Source organism: Condylostylus longicornis, unplaced genomic scaffold, assembly GCF_029603195.1.
Source record: "Condylostylus longicornis isolate FDR11 unplaced genomic scaffold, ASM2960319v2 ptg000022l, whole genome shotgun sequence".
In the NCBI taxonomy this organism is placed as follows: Eukaryota; Metazoa; Arthropoda; class Insecta; order Diptera; family Dolichopodidae; genus Condylostylus; species Condylostylus longicornis.
Window position 1 is genome coordinate 6,422,824 of NW_026577991.1, and position 25,561 is coordinate 6,448,384.

A 25,561-nucleotide genomic window follows, 5' to 3' on the forward strand; every position below is an offset into this window, starting at 1 on the left:
TTAATTCTCCTAACTGTGGTAGCTTAATTATTAAACAATATAATGCTTGAAGAATTATAGATCCTTGTGAAATTTATTAAATTTTGTTTTAGTTTCTTTTTTTAATGTTGTTCAATTTACCTGTATTTTCTTCAATAATTTATAATTTTTAAGAAATTTTTACTACTTAGAAATAATTTTTAATTTAGTATCTGCGGTATCAGAAGAACCTACACATTTCACCGTCCCTGATTAATAATTTTAGCTGCTTTGGTGTGGTTGTTGCTTTCTAAATGACTGAAAGTACCATTAAGCATAAAAAATATTTTGGGTTTTAGGTTTTGAGGTACAAACCATAAGTAAGATTTTTTCTGACCGCATTATATAAAATAAAGGGAGTTTATCTGATTTCACCAAATTTTGTATGTCGAGTTTTCGGAAAAAAAAAGCCGAATGCTAGTTTATCATATAATTATCATTTTCAGGAAAAAAAATTATAGGACATTGCAATAAATTTAATAAAATTTCGATTCAATGAATTTTTTTTTTTTTAATTTTTAATATTTTTTGACTCAATTATATTTACTCAAATATAAAATATATTTTTATTTAAAACGCATTTATGTACAATGTATATATGTATATAATAATAGTAAAAAACAAAAAATTAAATTAAATGTAAATAATTGTGCAGTATTGAAAAAAAAAATTTTCATTAAAAAAATTATTACAAATGCGTGAATATGTAAATAGATAATTATATTATATATTATAAGTATGTATGTACATAAATATAATATTAATTTGTTCACATTGATGTTGATCAACAAAAAATTTTAATTGATTTTGTTGTAATTTATAATAATAATAATATGATGGGTATAATTTGATTGCTCTATTGTATTTACTAGTGTTGAAAATTGAACGTGTTGTACGTGTAAACGCATTTCTTTCTTTTTTTTTTATATAAATCGAATATGGTAACAAAATAATGGTTACAAATAAATGAATATGGTATATATTATGGTAGAAATTGTTGAATAAATATAATACAATAGAAAATCATGTGTTTTGTTAAAATATTTAAAAAAATAAAAAATATTGTTAAAATAATAATTTTCTTTTGTTTTAAAATGTAAAATTGATTACAATCTTGTTATATAATAAATTTATGTCTAGTGGCGCCCTAAAAATTCAAAATCCGTGTTTTTGTATATTGCACAATAATTATAATGTCATTTTGTAATAAGAAATTATTAAATAAATAATAAAAAATTAAATTATATAATTTGAATTTTAAGTTTAATATTAAATTTTAAATATAAAAATGTAGCAAAAATACATTTGAAAATCGAAGTAATTTTAAAGTGTTTATAATAATCGGGGATTTTTTGTACTAATCTGTAATTTACAACAAATAATTTTTGATAAAATTATCAGAATATTCCTTTGTCTTAGAAATTACAAGCTAAACAATTGTTTTATAAAAAATTTTTAAAACATTTTTATACATTAGAACAGTAGTGACTCTTTTCATACCGAAAATCTCGGGTATACCAAATATTTTCTGTTATGAAATGGATTTTGCCTCGAAATTCAATTGAAAGTCTTAAAAATTTGGTTAATTTGATTGAAACATCTTAATAATCTTGCAATTATTTACAGTGAATCCTATTTGTCTAATTAAAAATTCAATTGAAAATCATTTAAATTTGGTAAATTTTAATTAAATCGTACAAAAATTTGTAAAAATCAAATGAAATTAGGTTTTATATACATATAAGGTATTTTTGAAAATGCTATTTTTAAGGGGTTAGAAATTACAAAATTTTCAAAGCTTTGTGTACAAATTAAATTTTTCTTTCCTTCTTCAATCGTAGGAGGAGCATAAGGCTAGTGCATGATATCATGCCCTAGTTTCATAGCGTCATACAGTTAACTAGGTAGGTGACTAGCCTGCCGTAGTTTTTTTTTTTATTTATATTAAATATTTAAGTTTATTAATATTTACTGTTAATTTTTCTTTGTTTTTAATATCGAATATTATGAATATTTGAAAAATACTTAGTACAATATTTATTAGTATTATTATATTAAGTTGTATAATATTGAATATAATTTTTTATAATGACCTGACCGGGGTTTGAACCCGAGACTTTTCGGTTAAAGGTACGGTGCCATAACCACTGCACCAATTGTCATGTACAAATTAAATTTCGAGCTTTTAAAATTTTGCAGTTTTAACATTAAGGACTGAATTTTCACAAATATTCAGAATTCAACGATATCATAGAGAATTCAAAGATCTTTTCATAATTATTTTTATATCAATTATGATTTGTTATTATTTGATAATAATATAATAATTTCAAAGTTTTTTTAACCCATTCTGATCTAAGCTTTAACTCATTAAATAAAAGAGTGTAAACAAAAGTTTATACTGTTTATAATGTGTGTTATTTGTGTTTGCATATTATACTTAGATATTATACTTTAAAAAATCAACTACAACTCTTTTATACAAAATACAAGAATCAGCAGAAAATTAAAAAACGAATCCCATACATAGATGTACAAAAAAAAAAAAATTTTATTCTACAATAAAAATTATAAGAAGATGAAAATAAGGAAAAAAGAGCAGTAGCAATAGAGAGCAGAAGAAAAAGAAAAATAAAAAACAAAAATTACTATAAATTGCTGATATTTTAAAAAATTTGCATTTTACAGTTTAGAAAATAATAAGCATAGATGAAAATCTAAGTATAAGGATTAAGAAAAAAAACGAGGGTGAAAATTTCACAAAAAAAAAAAGAAGAAAAAAATGAAAACTGTTATAAGTATATTGTAGGTATGGGAAAAATAAAGGATGAAAGAAAAAAAAATTTTTTTTTTCGAATATATTTTGTATTTGAATATTCTTGTATCCCTCAACAACATTTCATCATGTCATTTTATATTTTTGGCTCTATTTGTTTATATATGCTTTGTATATTCTTATACATATTTGTTATATACAAATGAATGTACAGAAAACCTTATATACTAGATACTTTAAGATAAAAGTGGTATATATAGATTGAATTTGCATATAATATACATTGAAAATATTTTCATTCATTTAAAATACAAAAAAAAAAAAAAAACCTTTTATATTCTTTTTTTTTTTGTTTGTTCTATTTTGTATAACAGTTTTTATATATTCTATATAAACATATATACTATTTAAAAACTCTTAGTATGCATAGAAAATTTATGATAAAAATCTTTCAATTTTTCGCATAGCATCATTGCACCCAAGGTGCTAATAAATTCATCCATAAGCTTTTCATATCTATTATAATATTTTTGTTATTTTAATTCTTGTATATATAAATATTGTAGTATATCGTTATTCCAATTTGATACAAAATTTGATACATATTATATATACATATACACAAATTTACATATCATACATTACATATATTTCTACATTATACATACATATATTTCATTAGGTATACAGGATGTACTTTTAAATTGAAAATTGCATTCAGATGAAATATAAAATATTTTAATTTTATTTAGTTTTTTGGGCGGATTACTTTGTATGTATTATTAAACATTGTCGAAAATTTTCTTTTTAGAATTTTAAAAATTTTATAATATTTACTCGGTCATTTCATAAACATACTGCGTTTCTAATATGTATAACATATTCCGATATAAAGTAAGTAACTGAACTATATTCATGTCCGTAAACAAATGTTTCCAAAATTTTTGCCGCACATCACAAACGTGAGTAATTTTTGCCGCAATATAGCAAATTTAGTACATGAGTAGCGCTATCAAATCATATGAATTGTTTTGATATTATAGAACAATTAAAAATATATTGCATGTAATCTTTTGTAATCTTTTGGCAATATGTATTACGTTTTGCAGTTTTGTTCTTCAGCATTCCGTTCATAAAAATTTCTACTTTCAGAAATTGGAAAATAATATTTGAAGGCAGTATGCTTGATGGTAAAATAAATCATTTTTTTAAATAAAGCAGGAGGGAAAATAGTTTTAATTAAAAAATTTGCTGTCCCCTGATCGGGCGCCAATTGGAAAATTTTCTATTTTCTATTAGAAGTGGTTATTTGAAATTTTTTTTTAATTTTTTATTATGTTATTAATTTACAGTAAATATTTGTAGAATTTTTAAGGAAATTGAATGTAGCAAGAGAACAGCTTCCCCACGCTGCTGCATTGTTACTAACTAGTATTTAAAGTACTAATTAGTAATTAGTATTAAACTTAACTTACAACAAGATTTGCTCAATTTTTTGAATTCGATTTGGACAAAATAATTCGTCTGGTACACTATAGGGCCTCATTTAGAATTGGTATTGGAGTGTTATTCAATATTTGTGAATTTTTAATAATGAAAAGGGAAAATTCAGTTTTAAGGCATGAGAAGATGTTTTCCTATAAATCACTCTGTATTATTCCAATTTTAATAGTACAGAATATTTACAATTCTATATGAAAATATTTTTATAATGTATATATTTATAAATATTCATATATATATATATAATACCGATATATATTGTGTAAATTTTTATTTCCCAAAACTATTTTGACATGTTCCCAAAACTATTGTTGATTGTTGCAAAATTTTAATATTGCATTTTATTGCATATTCCTTTACTATATATATAGTTTTGTTTTATTTTTGGGTGATATGCAGCTCATCACATACATATTTTGAATAGACACAGTATAAGGTTAATAGAAGACAAAGAAGAATCCTTTTATATTTTAATAAACTTAACTATATTGCATATAAATTTTAGTTAATTTATTGCTTGAAACTATTGTATATATTTTGCTTCTGTTTTTTATTTTATTTGCTTTCTTTCCATATATAAAATCATTCTTTATTTTTATTAATTAAGTTTTAAGGTTAGAAACTTTGAACTTTTTATATTCATATAACAGTATTATACTCGTACTTATATATTGTATATAAATATTAAGTGTAACATTTAAATGTGAATTATTTTGAAAATTTTTTAAAGAAAATTTTTTTACAAACAATTAATATTAAAATAAAATAATTTTGTAGATAAAAATTTAAGATATTTTATAATAGAAAAGTTAAAGATTTTGACTCAGAATTAAGTATAATAGGAATAATAAAGTTTTTCTTTGTATACAGAAAATTGAGTTAATTATATTGTCCATTAATATTGTGGATTGTGTTGTAAAATGCATGAACATATTTTATTTACCAGTCCTGCGTCGTTCAGCATGTTTTTGTATATTAAACAGGCCGCTGCTTAAGTTTTCAGTTGCAATAATAGCGTTTTAAGACTATTTGATTCTTCAAATTGTTAAAGATATTTGAATGAAAGCACTGTACAGTACACGCGCGTACTACATGACGCTAAGGTCAGGATAATTCTTCATGAGAATATTATTTTTATTCAATTAATTTTATAATTGTAATATTTGCTTAATAATCAATTATTTACTATAAATATGTTTAAGTTTTGTTATTATAACCAAGTACATTAACTCAATAAAACGAACATCAGTCTAGGAAAATCGAACAATAATTTCTTAACTTTTATATATGTATACGAGTACAATAGATTTTCTTAAAAGTTTTAAGATCTTATACTAAACTATAATATACAATGTAATATAAGAACAAACATAATTTTTTTTAATAAATATTAACAAATATTTTAAAAACAAACCACATTGAATTTTAATATTTTAAATATTTAAATAATTTCTTAAATATAATTAAATTTTTTTTAATTTAATTTAAAATGCATATACATATATCACCAACATATCTATATATTTTCTGTAATATATTAAAGTAATATAATTAATAGTCAGTGGTCACAAAATCACAATAGAAAACACATTCAAACAGAAAAATTGGTATACATGAATTAATTTTTCTAATATACAATATTTTCATGTAAAAATGGGTGGATTGTTGTAATATTTTGTAACTCATAATGAGCTATAGAGCTTAGAAATTTGGCAAGCGGACATTTTTAACATTGCCATACTATACCACCCGTACAAAGTTCTGTTAGGTGTTGTAAAAAAAATTCGACAAATATACTTATGCAACATATTGTTGGAAATTTGTTCATAATTGTTCATAACTTACATCCATACTTTGATACTCAAGGAGCATATGTTGTCTAACTTGTCTAAAGAGTAATTTTTTCTTTGAATTTCGACTTTATTGAAAATTAGTCGAAATTTAAAGACGGATTATTGTAAATGATCAATATTTTTTATACAATTTATAATTACTCAAAAATTTATTTGAAAAATCATGATATTTAAATATTATTGAGACTCAATTTATTATTGAGCTTTAGTTTATTATTGAGCCTAAATTAAATATTATTGTGCCTCATTTAAATATCATTGAGCTACAATTAAATATTATTGAGCCTCATTTAAATATTATTGAGCCGCAATTTAATATTATTGAGCCACAATTAAATATTTTTGATCCACAATTAAATATTATTGAGCCTCATTTAAATATTATTGAGCCACAATTAAATATTATTGAGCCACAATTAAATATTATTGAGCCACAATTAAATATTTTTGAGCCACAATTAAATATTATTGAGCAGCAATTAAATGCTATTAGGCCACAATTAAATATTATTCAGCCATAATTTTAAATGGTGTTGTACGATTGGTCAAATCAACCATGAGTTAAATTTCCGCTGGTCATAGTCACATCAAACGATCATTTCAGAACCTTAATTTAACCTCGATTAAATATAATTTCTAGAACGTCTTAAGGGTAGATAAGAATTTTTATTCTTCATTTTTGTGATCTGAAATGAAGAACTTGCACTTAAATTGTTAATGGTCCACCCAATATATGCACAGTAATTTTAGTGTTGTTTACGTAGGTGGTTGACTCTCATATATTTACAAAGTATGCTTATATGGAAAATTTCTTACAAAATTTTTCTTAATTAGAATTTTTAATATAATTTTTGAGATTTTGTTTTATTATTCTTTGTTTTCTCTTTTTCCTAAATAAATATATTGTATATTTATTTTTCTTTTATATATAGATTATCAATATTGTTATACAATATAAAATGGTCAATAAACTTTTATACAAATATTATTTACAATTATATTTACATATACAATTATTGTTCTAAAATGTATATTTTAAATTTTTAGAATATAAATTAAATATTTTGTGAAGAAAAAACAAAAATTTTAAAATAACAAAAATTCAATTTAAATTAAAATTTTTTTTTTTATCTATAATTAATTGTAAATTATTCGATTTAAAAGTGTAAAGAGATTTTCTTTTTAATTCCATTATAAAATTGTTATATACCAGAGACTACTTATAACTACTTTTAAAATCTATATAACACATACATAAGTGAGTATTAGAATAGATTCTAATTATTGTTTTCTTGTTGTTTTTCCTCTAGATTGTACAAGTAGAAGGTATATGTTTATGTGTTTATAATTATACTACATTTATAGGATATTTTAATATTATTTAAATTTTATTCAAAGTACAATACTTTTTTTGTTTTGTTTTTTTGGAAAATTTCTCTTTGTTTTTTTGATTAAAATATTTATTTTTTCTATTTAAAATACAAATCACAAAAACTAGAATGAATAAATTTTTAATAAAACAAAGTAAGAAAATTGATAAATTAATAAAATAAAAAAAGGATATAAATAAAAAAGGATTAAGTATAGATTTATGCATAGTGTGTATATGTTATTGAGTTACATGAATCTATAACGTAATGTAAAGGATGCGCCAGTAAGGTCAACTGGAGAAATTAATAACAAGATCCTGGAGAAATTAATAGCATAGTTAGATAATCGATTGTATAGAAAATATCCAATTGATTTGAAGGACATTCATCCTTTTAAATTGCATCTTGTCTAATTTAGATAATTCCAGTGGTTGATAAGAAATTCATTGTCTATTAAGATTTCATAAGGTATGAATCGATTATCTGTTAATAATATCTCACGACTATCACGACTTCTCAGCCCGTACTCTGGAAGACATCTATCATATTTTAACATTACATCTTGTTTAACATAAAACACACAAGAATTTGCAAAAAAATTAGTAAATAAATAATAATATTATTATTATTTTACAAATGATGCGTATTATATTTTATAAGGCCATCATGCAATTTAACATTCAAAACAGATTGGAAAATTTAAGCAAGAAAGTATTAGAAGAGAACATCATGCTTCGTCATAGCTCAAAATTATATTAGTACATAATGTGTTAAGAATGCTGATCAGTTTGTAAAGGAAGGAGTGGGATGCTGGGAAATGCTTAAAACAAGCATGCATAGAACAAAATATAACTAAGGGAAATAAACAAGAGTACATACAATTCAAAGCTATCGCATTTAGCGAGAACACCATAAAATATTAAGAAAAAATAAAAGGCAATAATTTTCATTTAGAAATTCAATAAAAAGTAGTCGTAAAGTAGTCGCAGTCAAAGACAAAACTTTTGGCAATACATTTGTATGTAATGCGATTCCAAGGTTTTGACATAGACGGACTACAGGAATATCATTGTTTACACGAATACAGGAATTGTTTACAGGAATCGTTGTTGTCTAAACTTTTAAATTGGGCTAAGTAGAGTGAGAGACGATCTCTGTTAAATTTTTTTTTTTTTAATTTTGAAATTTTATGATTTAATTTTAATTGAAAATATAAAGAGCTTATTATTGGATAACCCATTTTTAAAGAAAATTAAAAATTAATTAACTTCGCTTTTGTACTACTTTTATAATGATATACATATACATTGTATGGTGTATAACAAAAAGTTAATGTACTTTGTTCCAAAAGTAATTGAACTTTTTGACTTCTTGTAATTTTGTTTCTTTGTTATTATTATTATTTATTTTTAAAATACTATATACTGCGTACACAATATACATACAATTTTTGTTTTTACCAAATACAAAAGAAAAAAAACAATTTTTGATTCTTAATTTGAAAATATTCTTGAAATTAATTGCGAGTAACTGCTATATATACTCTTATATAACAGTATAGATATACTTTATACGCGGGATCCTGAAATCATTTATACACGAAGAAAATATCAAGAAAAAAAAATTTTTAATAATAAAATCCACAAATAAAAAAAAAAAAAAACAAAAATTACAAGAGTATAAACAAAACAAAAAAAATTGAAACATTTACCATTGTATAACAGTTTTGCAAAAGAAAGAAATCTTTTATTCGACAGGTTGATTTAAACGGTATAAAGAAAACATTTTACAGGTTACAAGAGAGAGAGAGAGAGAGAGAGAGAGAAAAAAAATAAAACAAAAAAAAATAGAAAGAGAAAAATTCAATTTCAATTAAGAAACAAAAGACAAACATCAAAAAGTCAACATTTTTAACTCTCTTGGAGGGAAACTATAAACATACATATTAAAAGTAAAAAACAACAAAAAAATACGAAAAAGTAATTTTCATTTTAATTGAGAAGTAAAAGAAATAAAATTGAAATTAAAACCGCTTGCAGGTTATTTATTCTCTTTTATTTTATTTTTATTTTCTCTCATTTAAAAATTAATATTTGATAGTGTATTATAATGTTATACTAAATATAATATAAATTGTTAACGCCTAAAAGTATGCAATTTTTGTTGCAATTCAAATATGATTCCTGGTGCCGTTCCTGGTCCGGTTCCGAAAAGTGCCCTCGTTCCCGAAAATTCGAAAAAAAAAATTTTAGAAAACACGTATTGGGAAAATTTGTAAAATTTTTTTTAATTTTTTTAAAATTTAATTTATTTTTTGAAATTTTTAATGGCGCCCTGTTTTTTGGCGCTCATTGCAAATATTAACTTTGCATATATGGAAGATGTGCTTGGAAAGTTTAAAGTCATTGCAATTTTTACAATGAAAACAACTATGATTTTTTAATCAAAATAATACACCTCTCTGGCAAAGACAGCGGCTCGTTAAATTACAAGATTTTGGAACTCCCCTCCTCCTCACAATTTATTATTTGTCCATTTTCTTTTTTGTATTCAAAATTTAAAATTTTCGTAGAGTATTTGGTTGGACGAAATTTTTTAAAATTTTAAAATTCAATTTTAAAAAATGGAAAATATCCTTTTGCAACCCAAATCCCTAAATTACTTTATATATATAGTATCCAACGCTTAGCCTTAGAGTTACCATCTTTTTATACATATATACATAATAATTGTATTTGCATAGTGCTTTCACTTTTTATTTCTTAATTTTTTCTATAATTTATTTACTTTTTGCCCTCATCTTCTTGTAAATGACACAATCAAATTGCCATTTCATTCTTTTTTATAAACTTTTCTTTTATAGCATTCTTTTTCACCTTTAATTTAAACCCTCGCATTTTTTTTTTATATTTTGATTATTTTGTTTTTCATTTGTTTGTTTGATTTTCTTTTTGTTGTTTTGCTGTGTGTTTTCTTAGTGTGTCCTTTTTATAAATAATCTTTTCTTTCTTTTTTACATTTTAATTTTATTTTAACTACATATTTAAATATAATCTACCCCAAGAATCTTATTTGATATTCAAATTTCAACAATAAGTTGAAAGGAGAAGATATGATAAAATAGATTGATTTATTTGTAATTTAAGGAATCAAACTGGATCACTTGTTGTTCTTGTTGTTATTGTCCTGTTTTCTTAATTCTAAATGAATAGAACAACTAGTACCGCGCACTTCATCAGAATTTTAATGGTTTTTGTAAGTTCTTTTGTTGTTGATTTTAAGAAGAAAGAAGAAAATTTTTAAAATAAAATTTTGTGATAAGAAGAAAGAGATGGTAAAAGAAAATGTAATTTGAATTTATTTACAATTATTATGGTGTTAGGAAAAAATGTTAAAAATTTACATTATTCCTTTTTTTTTTTCATTATTTTATTATGACCTTAACCTTTGCTTACAATTTCTTAAAGGGTGTTGAATTAAAAATTTTTTTGTTTAATTAATTTTGTATGCATATTAAGTGGAATTGTTTTATTTTAAGGCAGTTTCGAGTGTTAACTTCTTTTCTCAGAACATTCGGAAATTTCAAACGCGGAGTCAAGTATGAGCGCTGGTATTTTAAACTGCCCCCCCATTCTATATAGCCTCTCAATAGTTGTAGTACCTTAAAGTCCCAAAAACAGACCAGCCATTGTGTTATAATAATTTATAAATATTCTGTGAAATCAGAATATGTGCGAAACGTTGGAACGGTTTTTTTTACTTGCCAAAAAAATTAAAAGGCAAAAATATTATTTCCAGGCGCATAAAGTGAGTAAATTTCCATTTTACTCACATTTAGGTGTTTTAATCAGCAAGTGTTCCTCTTTTTGTAGTAGCTTCATAATACTATTTTATTTGTTTATTATATAGATGAATTTATTCGGAAAAAGCATAAATTTTCATATTAAAATAATTAAAATATAAAAGCAAAATTAACAATTGACAGTGTTTTGTTTTTCCTTTTCAAATTTTTTTATTTAGCCCAGCTTTTTTATTCTATTACCTTGCTACAATACAATGGTTCTTTTGAAATCCACCTCTCTTCTTAAGGAGCTTCTTATATTAATATTTATTCAAAGAACTCAATAAAAACAACTATTCATTATAAAGTTAAGATTAATTCTCTTTTATATTACAATAGTTTCAAAAGTCAAAAGTAAAGGAATTCAGATCGCGATTTTCCTCTCCTTTTTTTTTTTTTTAAATATTTTTACTTTTCTTGTATTGAAATTTATTTAACAAAACTCTTTAAGTAAAAATGGACGAATTCAGAACAATTTATAAAAAATAAAACAAAGCAAAAAGAAATTTCAAGAGGAATTGAGTTGAGTTTTAATACAATGAGAAGAAAAACATTTGACTTTCTAAAATGAGAGGAAAATATAGGGTAACTATGTATATAGGGTAACGGTATAGGGTAACTATGTTATGTTTTAATATTAGAGAACGTGAAGATAAAAAACGTGTACTTTTGATTTTTATTATAAAATACAATATTGGTAGCTATATTAAAAATAAAAATAAAGGTAAGCCCCATTAATGAATTTTTACAATAAGAACATACTAATAGAATAAAGAAATAAATTCTACTGTTGACATTAAAACGGAAAAAGGGGAGAAATAAACATAACAAAATGAAATTAAAAAATAAATTAAATACAGTGGTAGTGGTGGAATGAGAAGGAAAAAACAAAAAGAATGAGGTGAATATTTATAAAAAGAGTATTATTTGCAGAGTGCGGCATTTACAAAATGACCACCTAATATCGAAGTTACAGAAATATTGTAATTATATACACTTCAGCTTCTACCTAGAATAGGGGGACCTGTGCATGCCTCTAAGTTCTCACAGACTGCTGCTACGCAGAGCAGTGATGAAACGTCCCAATCTCAGATGGGTGAATCAACGCGGCAAGGAAGTTATGGCCAAAGCTAGACTTGTATCGCACAAGGGATTTGATATCTCTCCGCCGGCAGGACATTGGCGTGGTGACATTGGACACTGTCTGATTGGTGATCATGCCAGGAGGATAGGCCGTCCCGCAAACAATCTCTGTAGGACCTGCAGCGTCTGACGTTGGCGAACTATTGGTAGAGATTTCTTGAGTCAATAGATTTCAAATATTTGAAAAATTCGTGTATACAAGTGGGAACAAAACCTTAAATTTTAATCTAATTTCACACAAATTCATTGCAAAATATACATACGAGATTTCATACAAGTGAATAAATTAAATTGACGTTATGTACTCGTATTTATAATTTTTAGTCGATAGCGTATACCAATTAAAGTGTTATTGACTGAATTGTTATTGATAAGTACCCTTTCTAAGCATTCAGTGTCGTGTTTATTTATTTTGTTGTTAAATAATTGGTATACGGCATTGTTGACTAATAATTATTTCACTTGTGATAGTGCAGCGTGTCCCTCCTTAAGAAGCGCTCAATGTCCTGTCTGGAGTACTTCTTTAAGACCCATGCCTCTTGTAAATTTGAGCAACTTCTTCGGGGTTCTTCAAACAGTCCTTTTTCAAAATAAACTTTTCCGTGTTTCTCCAAATTCTCCTTTCATTTTTGGATCAACGTTTCACATGAACAAAACCCATGAGCATTACATAATTTCCTCCCTGTAGAAAAGTATATATTTCTATAGATTTTGTTTCTCTTTATATACGTTGATGTTATTTACAAAAAAATTTCTATTGTACAACATGAATTTCGCGATGAAGTCCTCCAGGATGATTAATGAATAATTCAAATGTAAAGTGATTTATGACTCCTGTTTTTATTTTCTTTTTGTTTTTGTGTTGTGTTTTGCCCTTTCTATATTTCTTTTGAATTCCGTTTTTTTTTAGTTTTTGTGTAAATTTTTCCTTTTTTTACCATAGTTAAATGTAAATAAAATGAGCGGTATATATACAATGAAGTAAAATAAATAACAGTAATAATATAATAGAATATAACTGTAATGACAATAATAATAATAGATTTTCCTTACTAACTCTCTGGTTCTCTTTGTTTTCTTGTTTGTTATTGTACGTTTTTTTTCTTTAACCATCATCAGGTGTCTTCATTATTTTTTTTTTCTCTTTTCCTGACATTTTTACTTATTGCTTTACCACTATGTGTTCCTTATACTTCTTTTGTTTATTTTTTTTTGTCGAATTTGCTAAGATAACGTTGCATAAAGAATTGAATTTTAAACGTCAAAGAAGAAAAAGTATCAATTGTAGTGGTGGTTATAGAGAAGATATTGTGGTGGATAAGAGAAAAGAGAGTGGTGGATTCTTTTTCTTAAGTCTACAAAGGAAAAAAAAGTCTTTAGTTTTAATTTTATTAAAAAATCTTGTTTACATTTCGAATTTTTTGAGGCATAGGAAAAGTACCGGACGGAAGAGTAAATAAGAATTGTAACAGTTTTCAAGGATATTCTTCATTATAGATTTAAATTTTTACAATGAAAGAGCAAGAAATTTAGTGTGGTATATTTAGAACTGGAAGTCTTTGACAGTTGGCTAAATAAAGAAAGAAATGCCTTCGACAAAAATTAAAGTTTTTGAGAAAATAGAATTTTCAATTAGTTATGCAATATCCGATATCCGATTACCTACTGTAAGATATCCGAAAATGCACTGTTCCATTTCAACTTCCAATGTTATTTAAAACTCGGGTATAACTTAACCGGGTGGAATGGTCTTTCTTATTCTGAGATGGATTTCGATTTTAAATGACTCCTTTGAAATGCTGTCTTGTTGTTTCTGCAACGTTTACCAATCCTATTACATTTACCCTACTAACCATAAAGGCTATGTATCGATTTGACCAGTTTTTTCAATGAATTCAGAAGGTTTGGATTAAAAAACCAATATGACTGTTAAAATATTATTGAGTTTTTACGGAATAGTCATTTGAATTGATAATACACCTTTCGTCTTGCAAATCTCGTACAGTACTGTATTTTGAGTAAAAGAGAGTCCCTTTTGTAAAATATTTCCTTGTAACTGTATACGACAACGTAACTATATAGTATGTGTATATAGTATGTGTGAACATAGATGATGCTTGTAAATTTGATTTTTTTTTGTTGGTTCTCGGTGATTGTTTGATTTTATTCGTTGTCATCATCATCATCCTCTTGCAAAAACGAAATTAAGCAAATGATATGCTTGGAATATTATTTGATAAAATATTTAAATAAGAATAAAAATAATATAATAGGAAAAAATTATTTATATATTAAAGTATAAATTGATTTATAGAAGCAGATAGATATATCCGGAGGCATATTGAGTTTAATATACGTGGTGACATCAAACAAAAATTTGAGGACAATTGATTAAACCGAAACTTGTACATAATCGAATTTTTTACAATTAGTTTTGTTAATTAAAAATAGAATTGTTTACGAATGTATTCAAATATGGAAAAAAGCGAAAGTGAGAACGACGTTTATAGAGAATTTGATCTTATTTAAACCGTTTTACGTTAAGTTCGAGATGTTTTTTCTGATTCCCATTTTAGTCACGTAGGTTTGACTCTTACACTTCTGTAATATTTCATTATTCCATTTACTCTGAGTCGAGACATACAGCGAGTGTATCACAAACGTACTTCAGAAGTGTTTTATTCTAAACCAACACCTAGCATTCATACAAAAAATTTTCCTATTCCAGACAGAGCCGACATATATTTATTTTACTTTGGTAAGTCCTCTATATCGGAGATCAGCACCGAAGAGACAATATTGAGTGACTCAAATCTCGTCAAATCTAATAAAAACTTTGAGGGCTTTTTAACATTCCTACATAATGCAAATAAACGTGTGCTATCTATACTCTTCAAACAATAGGGAGGAATTTCTCTTGTTAGATTCAACTGAGTTTTCCTATATTTTTTTTTATTTATTTTGTATAATTTTCTTAATATTCAAATTTGTAGAATATATTATATTATAGAAGAATGAAAGGTGAAAAACAACAAGAAAAAAAAAATAACATTTTTCTTTATTTTTTCTATAAAATTACAAGAAAATAACTGTAATATAGGTGGAAGGAGGAAAAATACAAGTTCACAACACCGGAAGGTGATGATTATTAATTTGTTTGAGTTGATGGAATTTCAATTAAAGATTTTCTTTTAAATTTTTTTCTTTCTTTTCTAATTGTTTTTGTTTTTCCCGTATATAAATATAATATAGTTCTATATAGTTTTGGTATTGGGTTCTTTCAAAAAAATTTCTTAACTGTCTTCGATAATAATATAATGGAAAAAGGATATTTATATAAGTCCTTGTGATTAATGTAATATGTATTTAATATACATATTACATACATATAGTAGTAACCCTTATAGACTAAAGAGACGTAGTACTTTGTGAAAATTTTCAAATAAAACTTTCAGTTCAGTTGTTAATAAAGCTAAGCCAAGAGAATTCTATACACAGAAGTTACAACAAGCTTATAAGAAACAAGTAAACACCTATTCGTCCTCAAAATGCTACAAAGAGTATTGTTATCGATAGGCTTTTCTATGTGAATAAATTTGATCTGATCAATGACACGAGCTCAGACCTTAATTGGGACTACCAAAAATGTGTATCCAGTATAACAGAGCTTAATTACAAATGTTAAAAGTTATAGTTGATATCTATGTACAAATGGCTACTTAAATGCTGATTACGCGTTATTTTGGTTATTTCAGAAATTCAATTTTAATTGGTAAAAATTTGTACAGATTGAAAGCGACTCATAATGCGAAAAAAATATTCTGAGTAATTCCCTTCTTAGCGTTACTTAAGCCTAATACTTTTCAATATTAAATATTGTATTATAAAACTCAAAGATTGAGTAGCCAACGTACTGTAAAATACTCGTTGCTAGAATTTCGTGCAGTAATGTAAATTTTCGTGCAGTAGAGTAAAACATACCTGTTTAGGTTTAATATTTTAATTTTTATTTTTGTTCGGTTATAATAGTTGAATTGAAAGGATAATATTTTTTCTTGTTGTTTTATTAAAGGAGAATAAGAGATGGCATATATTTAATATGATAGTTAAGTATATAGTAAGTGTAGTGTTGTGAAGTTAGAGGAAGAAAAGAATCTGTCGTTATATTGTAATGGGAAATAAATTTTGAGAATTGAATGAAAAATTAAATAGGCTTTAAATTCATCAAATAATTTTTTGCTTATTATTTTCTTTTTTGGAAAAAATTTGAAAAATAAATGAAAATTATTTATTTTCATTTTATAAGTTTCATTTAATAAAAATGGAATGTAATTTAGATTTTCTTAACTTGATATTTTTGATGAGTAATAATAAAATTAATATTAAAAATTTATAATTAAAAAGGATTTTGAAATAAATTAAGAGTAACAATAAATAAATTTGGATTAAATTACGGGTTTGGGAAATAGCACACACTTTACTTAAACTCAGTGATCAAAGCTCACCGCATTGCTCGTTCAAATAATCACTTTGAGATATTGAACATAAATTTGGTATAGTATATAGCTTAAAAATGAGCCATTGTAAATTGAAATTTTGTTAAATTTAATGAGAGACGGAGGGAGGATTCAATGACGGGTAGAGCTATAAAAGAAATTATTAGTTTAATGACATAATAGAGGATCGTTGCAGTCGTTTTGTTAATGTAACATTGTACGTCTATCTCACCATAATTGAAGGTGAATAAGCGAGTTTGTATTTTTTCTACGTTTTCAATATTTCAATTTGTGTTGATAGTGGTTCGCCTTTATAAATTAATTGAGAGGGAAGGCGATTTAATGGTAGAAGGAAACTATAGTCTAATGAGATATAGTGGAGAATCGTTACAGCCATTTTGCTAATATTACATTGTACGTCTATCTCACCATACTCCAAGGTGAATAAGCTAGTCTCTTTGTTTTAACGTTTTCACAATTTGAAAAGAGCGTTGGGTTCGATTTCATAAATTAATTGAAACGTGGTATTTTTCAAGGGTGTTATTGAATGTGAATTTTCTAACCATGTGCTTGTGGTTTCGACTTCAGCTATTGAATATTGAAAAATAATATCCTAAATATGTATGAAAGGACAAGTAAAGCGCAAATTTACTTGTAAAAATTTTTTTAAAACAAGCTAAAATCGAGTCAAAAAACATTAAGATTTTTCACTTCTTTCGTTCTAATTAAAAGTAACAATAGCCATTTTTAAAGTTCTGTTAATGTTCATGATTGATTTATGATGTTCGTAGTTATGTAATCATATTTATATACATACATATAATAACATTTATAATTTAATAATTTGAAATTAATTTCTACATAATTCAAAGGATATTTTCCTATAGTACAAAGCAATTGTATTTGAAAGATAAAAGGAATATTTTTAAAATTTTATGAGTAAAAGGTAAAGGATTTTATTTTAATAAAATTTATGAAAAGGATATTTCAATCAATTAATGAATTTTTAAATATTTTCAAAATTTAAATTGAATAATTCTCAATAAATTTAAATATTTCCTGTTCCTCTTTATTACAACATTTATTATTTGGTTGTTGAATTTCTGTATCAATATTTTCAAATGATTTTAAATTTTCTAAAGGTGGACATTTTTTTTCTAATAAATTTGATTTCATTATCATTCCATGTTGTTTATAAGCACAGAATTTAATGAATTCAATAAATTTTAATTGAATTTTTTCTATTACTTTCCCTCCAATACCTGGTAATTCTTGTATAATATAATCATGAACTATTTCCTCAGAAATCGAAGGTGATAAATGAGAATTTTTTTGAAATTCTTTAAATTTAATATTTGAATCAATTTCATCATTTTGTTGTGGAAATATTGATGAGTCATCAGAATGATAACCAGTTTTATCAATACATTTTGGTGGTTCACTTAAATCTGAATTAATTTCTTCTTCTTCTTCCTTCAGATGTGATGAGAACGGTATGTTAGAATCACTTATTAAACCAAGTATCATATCTTTGTCAACTTTTTGCTTTTTAAGTTTATAATTAATTGGTATGTCATCATTGAATACATTTTCAATGTTTTTACTAGAGGATTCAGGAGGTTTTTGTGAAATAAATCCTTCTTGTGATATTGGTATAGTTGAAGGAATTGTATTATCATAGTTAGCTGAAGTTTCTTTTGTATATGTACGAGCTGATAATGGAGAAATAATATCTGATTTCTGTTCTATTAATGGTGATATTTGTACTGTTTTATTTTCGTCTTGGGCCATATCATTTTCATTACATTTCTGTTGGTCAGCATAACTACCTTGATAATCACCAACTCCATAATTATATGCAGTCAATTCTAATTCATTTGATAGTTCAGAAATTGTTTCTTTATTCACCCAGTCTGGATCTAAATCAATTTCATCGTCAGAATTTTCCTTACATTCATTATAATTATAAGAATCCAAGTAAGGACCAACTAAATTGTTAGATTTATACCATTTTAAATACTCATGGCGTATATAATCAAGAAGATCATCAATATTTTCAAATTTAGTATTTTGTTTTAAGGCAACATTTAAAATATCAAATATAAAATTATATTCTTCATTAATATTTGTTTTTTCGCCAGTTCTTTCTAATATTTTAGATAGATTTGGGGGAATGGTACAATTAAAGTCACTTTCACTTGTTGTTACATCACCTGCACTACTGCTTTCATGCAATATAGTTTTAAAATCATTAATAATAATTTCTAATTCAGCAGTCGTTTTAGGTTGGTGTTTTTTTTCAACAGAATCTTCTTTATATTTCTCATTGCAATACAACGTATAAATGCTATCCTTTACTATAACAGATGATTTGGTTGGGTGGAGTTTCCTGTGTTGAGCCTGTGTTTGTAACCCGGAAATGTATTCTACATCAGTAGATGAACTAGAACTATTCATAATATCTAGTTTTTTCAAATTGCTTTCACGTAATTTTGTTAATTTTCTTCTTTTCTCATTTTCAATATTAATCTTTTGTTCTGATTTTGATTCTGGAGTTTTATCAGAAATTATTGATTTGTCATCAATAAAATTATATGATTTATCAGGATAATTAAAGCATGTTGTAAGATCATATATCCAAGACCATACTGGATTATATCTCTTTAATATTTTAATTTTATCTCTCAGTGTTTTGTTATGCACAAGATTGTCTCGGTAGAGGTTATCACGTCTTTCTCGTAATTCGGCCACTTTACGTTCATTTTCTTGAGCATTTTGCATAGTTGAAGAAGATATATGATATGGTCCTTCCTCTATTTCTTTGGTTCTACGGATTTCGTGCTTTAAACATTGCAAATTTATTAACTGTGATAAAAAATTTTTTAATATTATTTTTCTTACCGTTTTAAAATAAAACATAAGAACGTCGAAATTCGGGTATTTTTTAAAAAATTGTTCTAGATTTTCAACATCATCGAGAATTTTAAAATCTTTTTTACACAAGTTTTCATTCTGATCATTTGAGATAGTCTGCGGAATGGAGCTTTCTGTTGAAATACTTTTACTTTCGATTTTGTCATCCTCATCTTCCTTTGATTTTCTGACATTACATAACTCATTTAAATATCTTTTTAGCGAAATTGATGATATTATGTAAGGGAGTTCATTAGGTTCGATCAATTCTTCCAAAGAACCATTGTCTCTAAGAAGTTATTAAATTATTAATTTATTTTTAATTCAAACGTACTGTTCTAAATTCAATTGCCGTTCATCTTACTTTACTTTACGTCCATTAAGTATTCTTTGTTCTTTGGAGCAATCAAGTTCAGCTAAATAATTGTAAACTGTTAAAAACATCCATATTGGTATTCTTGCCATACCTCCTTCCAAATCATTTGTAAGTAAATCACATACTAAGATCATTGTATTTTTAAGATTCTAGAAAAGGGAACGCATTTAAATTTTATTGGCAGTAGTTTAGTTTGTCTTACAGTTGAAAGCCATCCTGCCATAATTCCAACTAATTTTAACCAGTGCAGTTCTTTCCAATGAAGCATTCCAGCTAAACTCAATAATTTATAAAATTCATCCTAAAAATTAAATTGCTTTTAAATGGAACAAGTAGTGTAGATAAAATATTTTTTAATTACTAATGGTAAAATCATTTCCCAAACTGCTTGTAGTACTCGTTTTTGTACAAAGAAACCTTTACCAATCTGAAATTTTATTGAAAAGATGCGCACTATTTAAAATATTGCAATTATCTATTTGATTGAAAAGGAATGTTAAAGTGTTTTAAAGTCAAAGTTCTAATGAATCGGTTATTAGGCTTTATAGCTATAAAGGAATTGGCATAAACATATGGAACACACTGCAATCAGTCCGAAATTCAAAGTTCCGTCTCAAAATATAAATAAAATTATTGTAAATTACATGTTCAATTAACATTCTTAAACATCCTCTTGTGAGATATTTATTTCGAATTTCTCTTTCTAAACATGTTTTCATTATAGGTGGTTGATCATTAGCTAAACTTCTAAAATATGCTGCTGACCATTTAAGAATATCATGTGGTTGAGTTTTAATGGCAGCTAAAATGGGAATTTTTCGAAGATTTTTTAAAAAATCTTTGTTTAAGATTTGAATTGTGTAGATACCTTTACAGAATTCCTTCATTATTTCAGGTAATTTATGTGGTATTTGAATTTGCTCCGAACAATACAATGGAATCTTTTTGTCTTCCATAATTTTCATAATTAATTTTCATAACAATTTTATTCATATTTAAATTTATTTTAAGTATGATTGATTTAAATTAGTTTGACATTCAAAATAAAAATATTTTTATTTAAATTTTATTAAAAACCAAAAATTTTTTTTTCTGACAGGAGACACGAAAATTTTAGTTTCAAGAGAAGTATTCTTATAGAATCATTTACATTTTGTCGTTGTTCTCCAGAGATTTTGTCCAAGAGGGTTCCTGTAATTAAAGTTTTAATAGTTATAAAACCACTTAGTTATTGGAAACAGGTCGAATTTGTGTCATATTACTGTCTGAGAATTTGCCACATTACTGTATTTGTTTGCCAAATTTCTATCCTCATTCACTGCCATCTTTCAACAGCTTACGAAGAGGTTTGTCAGTGGAGAAGATTTATAACTTAAATTAGAATTCTGAAAAATATCAACGTATCAACAAACCCTAGTTTTCGATATTCTCATTTTCGCTCAACAATTTGAATTTCCCAATTTTAATTGAATTTCATTTTCCTCATATCTTTTGTATTGTGTCTCTGAATCTTATAATGTTTTCTGTAACTAGGACATTTAAAATTCCTTATTCTTTCAATCGAAATTCTTGCCAATTCCCTTAATTACTCAATAAATTCAACACATTTATTCAATAAATTTTATATGGCAAAGGTGAATTTAATTTACTTTGATATTAAAATTAGTTAATGTTGTACATACTTTTACACGTACAGTTTACATATGTTATTCATATTTTATTTATTGTTATATTAACGGAGGCAATAGATTTAATTCTTTTTTGTACTGTAATTTTAACAATATGGTGCGCGGAAAAGTTATTTTCATAAATGCTATTTTTCTGCTTCGTTGTCGTTCATTTTTTTGCCATGTCTTGCGGTAATGCTTCTTATTTCTTATTGTTAAAAAATTTCCTTTCTCCTGTAAGAAAGCCTTCAAGCTGTGTTTAATATTTCTTGGCTCTATATATGCTTTGTATTGTCGATGTTTTCTCATCAAAAGGCGACATTAAAGAAGGAGAAAACGTAATATAATAGAGAAGAATTATAAGAGAAAAAACGATGTTAGTGAGAGCACGAGGGAAAGAGAGGAAGGAAGAGAGCATAAAAAGGTAACGTTATAATTTTCCTATAATTTTTTTTCTTTATTGCATTTTTCTTCTCATAATCCTTTAGAGGAGTACAAATTGAGTGCCAACAGAAATATTATAATTTTTTTTTTGTTGGTGCTCTGTAGAAGTTATTGAAAATATTGGTAATATCAGCAAATGTTTTTTTAAAAGTGGAAGAAGATTCTAAAGGGCAATTTGAATCTCTCTCTTTATCAATAAACAAGGTTTTCTAGTTAAACTTTATGCATTGAACTCATTATTTAAGTCAAGCAATTTTCATCAACAATTATTGTGTTTCCCTTTAAGGAGTAATTTTTGATCTTCTCTTATAATTGCCTTAAAGTTTGCGTTCAAAGTTTGCTTTCAATTTTATATTTGAACTTAATTTGTGAAGAAGAGCGAATGAATTGATTTTTCCATCCATCGCATTGATTCCAGCCGTACCGTCGAAACGAATTTAGGTATTTATACAAAATAATCGGGTCATCGCGATAGAATCTTGTACAAACAAACCACACTAGTAATAACAACTGACAAGAAATGCTCTTACAAACATTTACTCCTGTAGTTGTCATGAATTTGTCAACTCTGTCTCCTTTCAATTTCATTTCTCTTTAACTTCTCTATCTCTCACTTCAATAATTTGCATTGAACAACTTTATACTCTTTCTATTGTTTATATTGGTTCTGTTCTTTGCTTATTTTACCGATAGCATAAACTAAAACGAATTGAGGTTGCATATAACAAAAAAATTTGTATAGAAGGAGTTTTAAAGTGTAGGATAGTAAAATAAAAATAAGTAACAGAGAAATTTGGCTTTTGAAACTTTTATTTCAGTAATTTTTGTTTTGTTTTTTTCCTTTTATTTTGCAGTTATCCTTTGAAATTTTTTTTGTTTTGCCAATACTGGGAAAAAAAATCTGATACTAATAGGTTCTTTATAATATTTGTGTTTTTTTTTTTATTTTTGTGAATATTTTGAAGAGAGAGAGAGAGAGAGAGAGAGAGCGAGAGAGTGCAAAAAAATATTTATTTCATAAACATGGAAAATTTGATTTTTATTTTAAATTTTTATACTTTCAATACAAAAAAAAAATTATTGTTTTGAAAAAAAAAAAAATTATACGAAAAATATGATAAAATCGTGTATCAAAGTTAAAAAGTAATCATGGCGTATAAAATATTGATAAAAATATCTATATGATTAAATATTGGTTTTAAAATATTAAGGATGCATTTACAGTTATACCGGAGTGAGTTCAAAAAAAATGCGAGTCATGATTGTTACATTAACAATTTCGGAATAAAATTTTGTTAGCAAAGTTCGGAATTAGCGTCGTGTTTTTTGTAATTGCTGTCAAGTTTTGTGTTGTTATAAACGGAACTCACGATACGGGTGAAAATATCAATTTTATTTTACGAAATTTGGTAATAACATTGGAATTCATGTTACGGAGGAATTTAAATTTCAATTTCGATATAAAAAATTATGTTAGTTCGAAATTGATTGCGTAATTTTACGAAATATTGTGTTGTTGCGAGTGGATTTCATCAAATAAGTGAATATTAACTCGTACGGTTACGGAAATTTGATTTTATCGGAAGCTCTTATCAATTTGATCGATTTGATTGATTCGAAATTTTTTGATCAATTTGATCGATTCTAAGATACGGATGCCTCAAAACTTTGCAATATTTTCATGTATATTCAATTGATTTGTAATAAGATTATTTGATAATTTTTTAAAATTACACTGTATTTTGGATAGAAGTCATTGTAATTAAAGACACCGGTACCTTGAGCCTCTCAATTTTATTCAAATCATTGAAAACGTTCCTTTATTTGTAAATAAACCGAATCTGTTTTCTTATTTTTTTTTTCACAATAAGAACATTATTTTCTATTACCAATAAATATTTTTTTGCAAAAGTCTCTTTTTTTTTTTTTTGTTAAACGATATTATAAAAGTAGGTATTATAGGAATACATTTAAAAAAGTTACCAATAAAAATGAAAAAAATAAAAATGAAATTTATATAAAAATCTTCATTTCTTTGTGTAAAACATGTTGCAGTAAACGTTTTTATAATATATTTAAAATTAATTTTGTTTTTTAAGAAACAAGAGTATAAGTATTATATGGGCTGTTGTATAGGTATAACAGTATCCTTTAATATTCCTTGTTTTTCAAAGAAAAATTTTCTATTTTATTTTCAAGGATTGCGCTCCAATAATATTCTGTTCTGTTCTTCTAATATTCTGTTCTTTTTCTCTTCTTATATACATTATACCGTTATACTGTTATACTACTCGTAAACCGTAGCTACTTTCATATTCATCGTATTTGAAAACTTAATTCTTTCTATAATATTATAATATAATACTGGTATGTGTATATGGAAGTGAACCAATCATAAAAATATTAAATAAAATATTTTTATTTTATGTTTTACTTATAAAATGAATACAAGATGAAAAAAAAAAACAAGTAATAGAAAAAGAAAGTAAAAATTTTATATTTTTTTTTTTACCCTATCACCACCATATACAATTGTTTTTATATGCACAAGTAACAGTATCCTCGTACAAGCATATAGAGAATTGTACACATTGCACATACTGTAAACTATGAGCAGAGCCATCTATTTGTACTATCATACATTTTAATGCTTCACTCAATTTAGATCAAAGAATAAAATATGGTTTTTATGTATTTTTATTTTTTTTTTGGTATTGTGTACATACAATTGAATTCTCTGAAATGCAATTTGGCATCTAAAATCAACAGCAGTAGTAGCAATTTTTTGGAACAACAAAAAAAAAATAAAATGTTCATTCAATCAATAAAATTTGAAAATCATATCGCCTAAAGAAATTTAAAAAAAAATTTTTTTTAGTACTATTGTTTTTTTTGTTTTTCCAGATTATTCTTCAGCCCTCATATATTGTGATCGCGAAAATTTATTATTGGTTGATTATTCAAAATTTGTTATTGAGTTTATAATATGAGAGGTGAGTGAATTTTGAATTTTGAAAATTAGATCAAATTTAACGGGATAAAGCTGCTTGTCTTGTTCGGAAACAATGTTTAATATGATGATCGTTTTTCATATTAGACGCAACTTGGATTTAATGCTGGTATGTGTAACAAATGTTTAATATATATTGTAATTATAATAT

At 25.4% G+C, this 25,561-nt stretch overlaps 1 protein-coding gene across 1 annotated transcript; it reads right to left on the bottom strand.

Annotated features, from left to right (window-relative positions):
• Positions 1 to 240: 240 nt before the first annotated feature.
• LOC129606958 (uncharacterized) lies at positions 241 to 21,254 on the bottom strand. The gene is made up of 10 exons (XM_055517608.1): positions 21,158 to 21,254; positions 20,934 to 21,091; positions 20,651 to 20,716; positions 20,492 to 20,590; positions 20,278 to 20,438; positions 19,902 to 20,202; positions 19,730 to 19,841; positions 19,193 to 19,462; positions 18,249 to 18,988; positions 241 to 276 (listed from the first exon to the last, which is right to left on the bottom strand). Exons 1-10 carry the CDS (start codon positions 21,252 to 21,254, stop codon positions 241 to 243), a joined length of 2,040 nt encoding a protein of 679 aa, XP_055373583.1.
• Between the last annotated feature and the right edge of the window lie 4,307 nt (positions 21,255 to 25,561).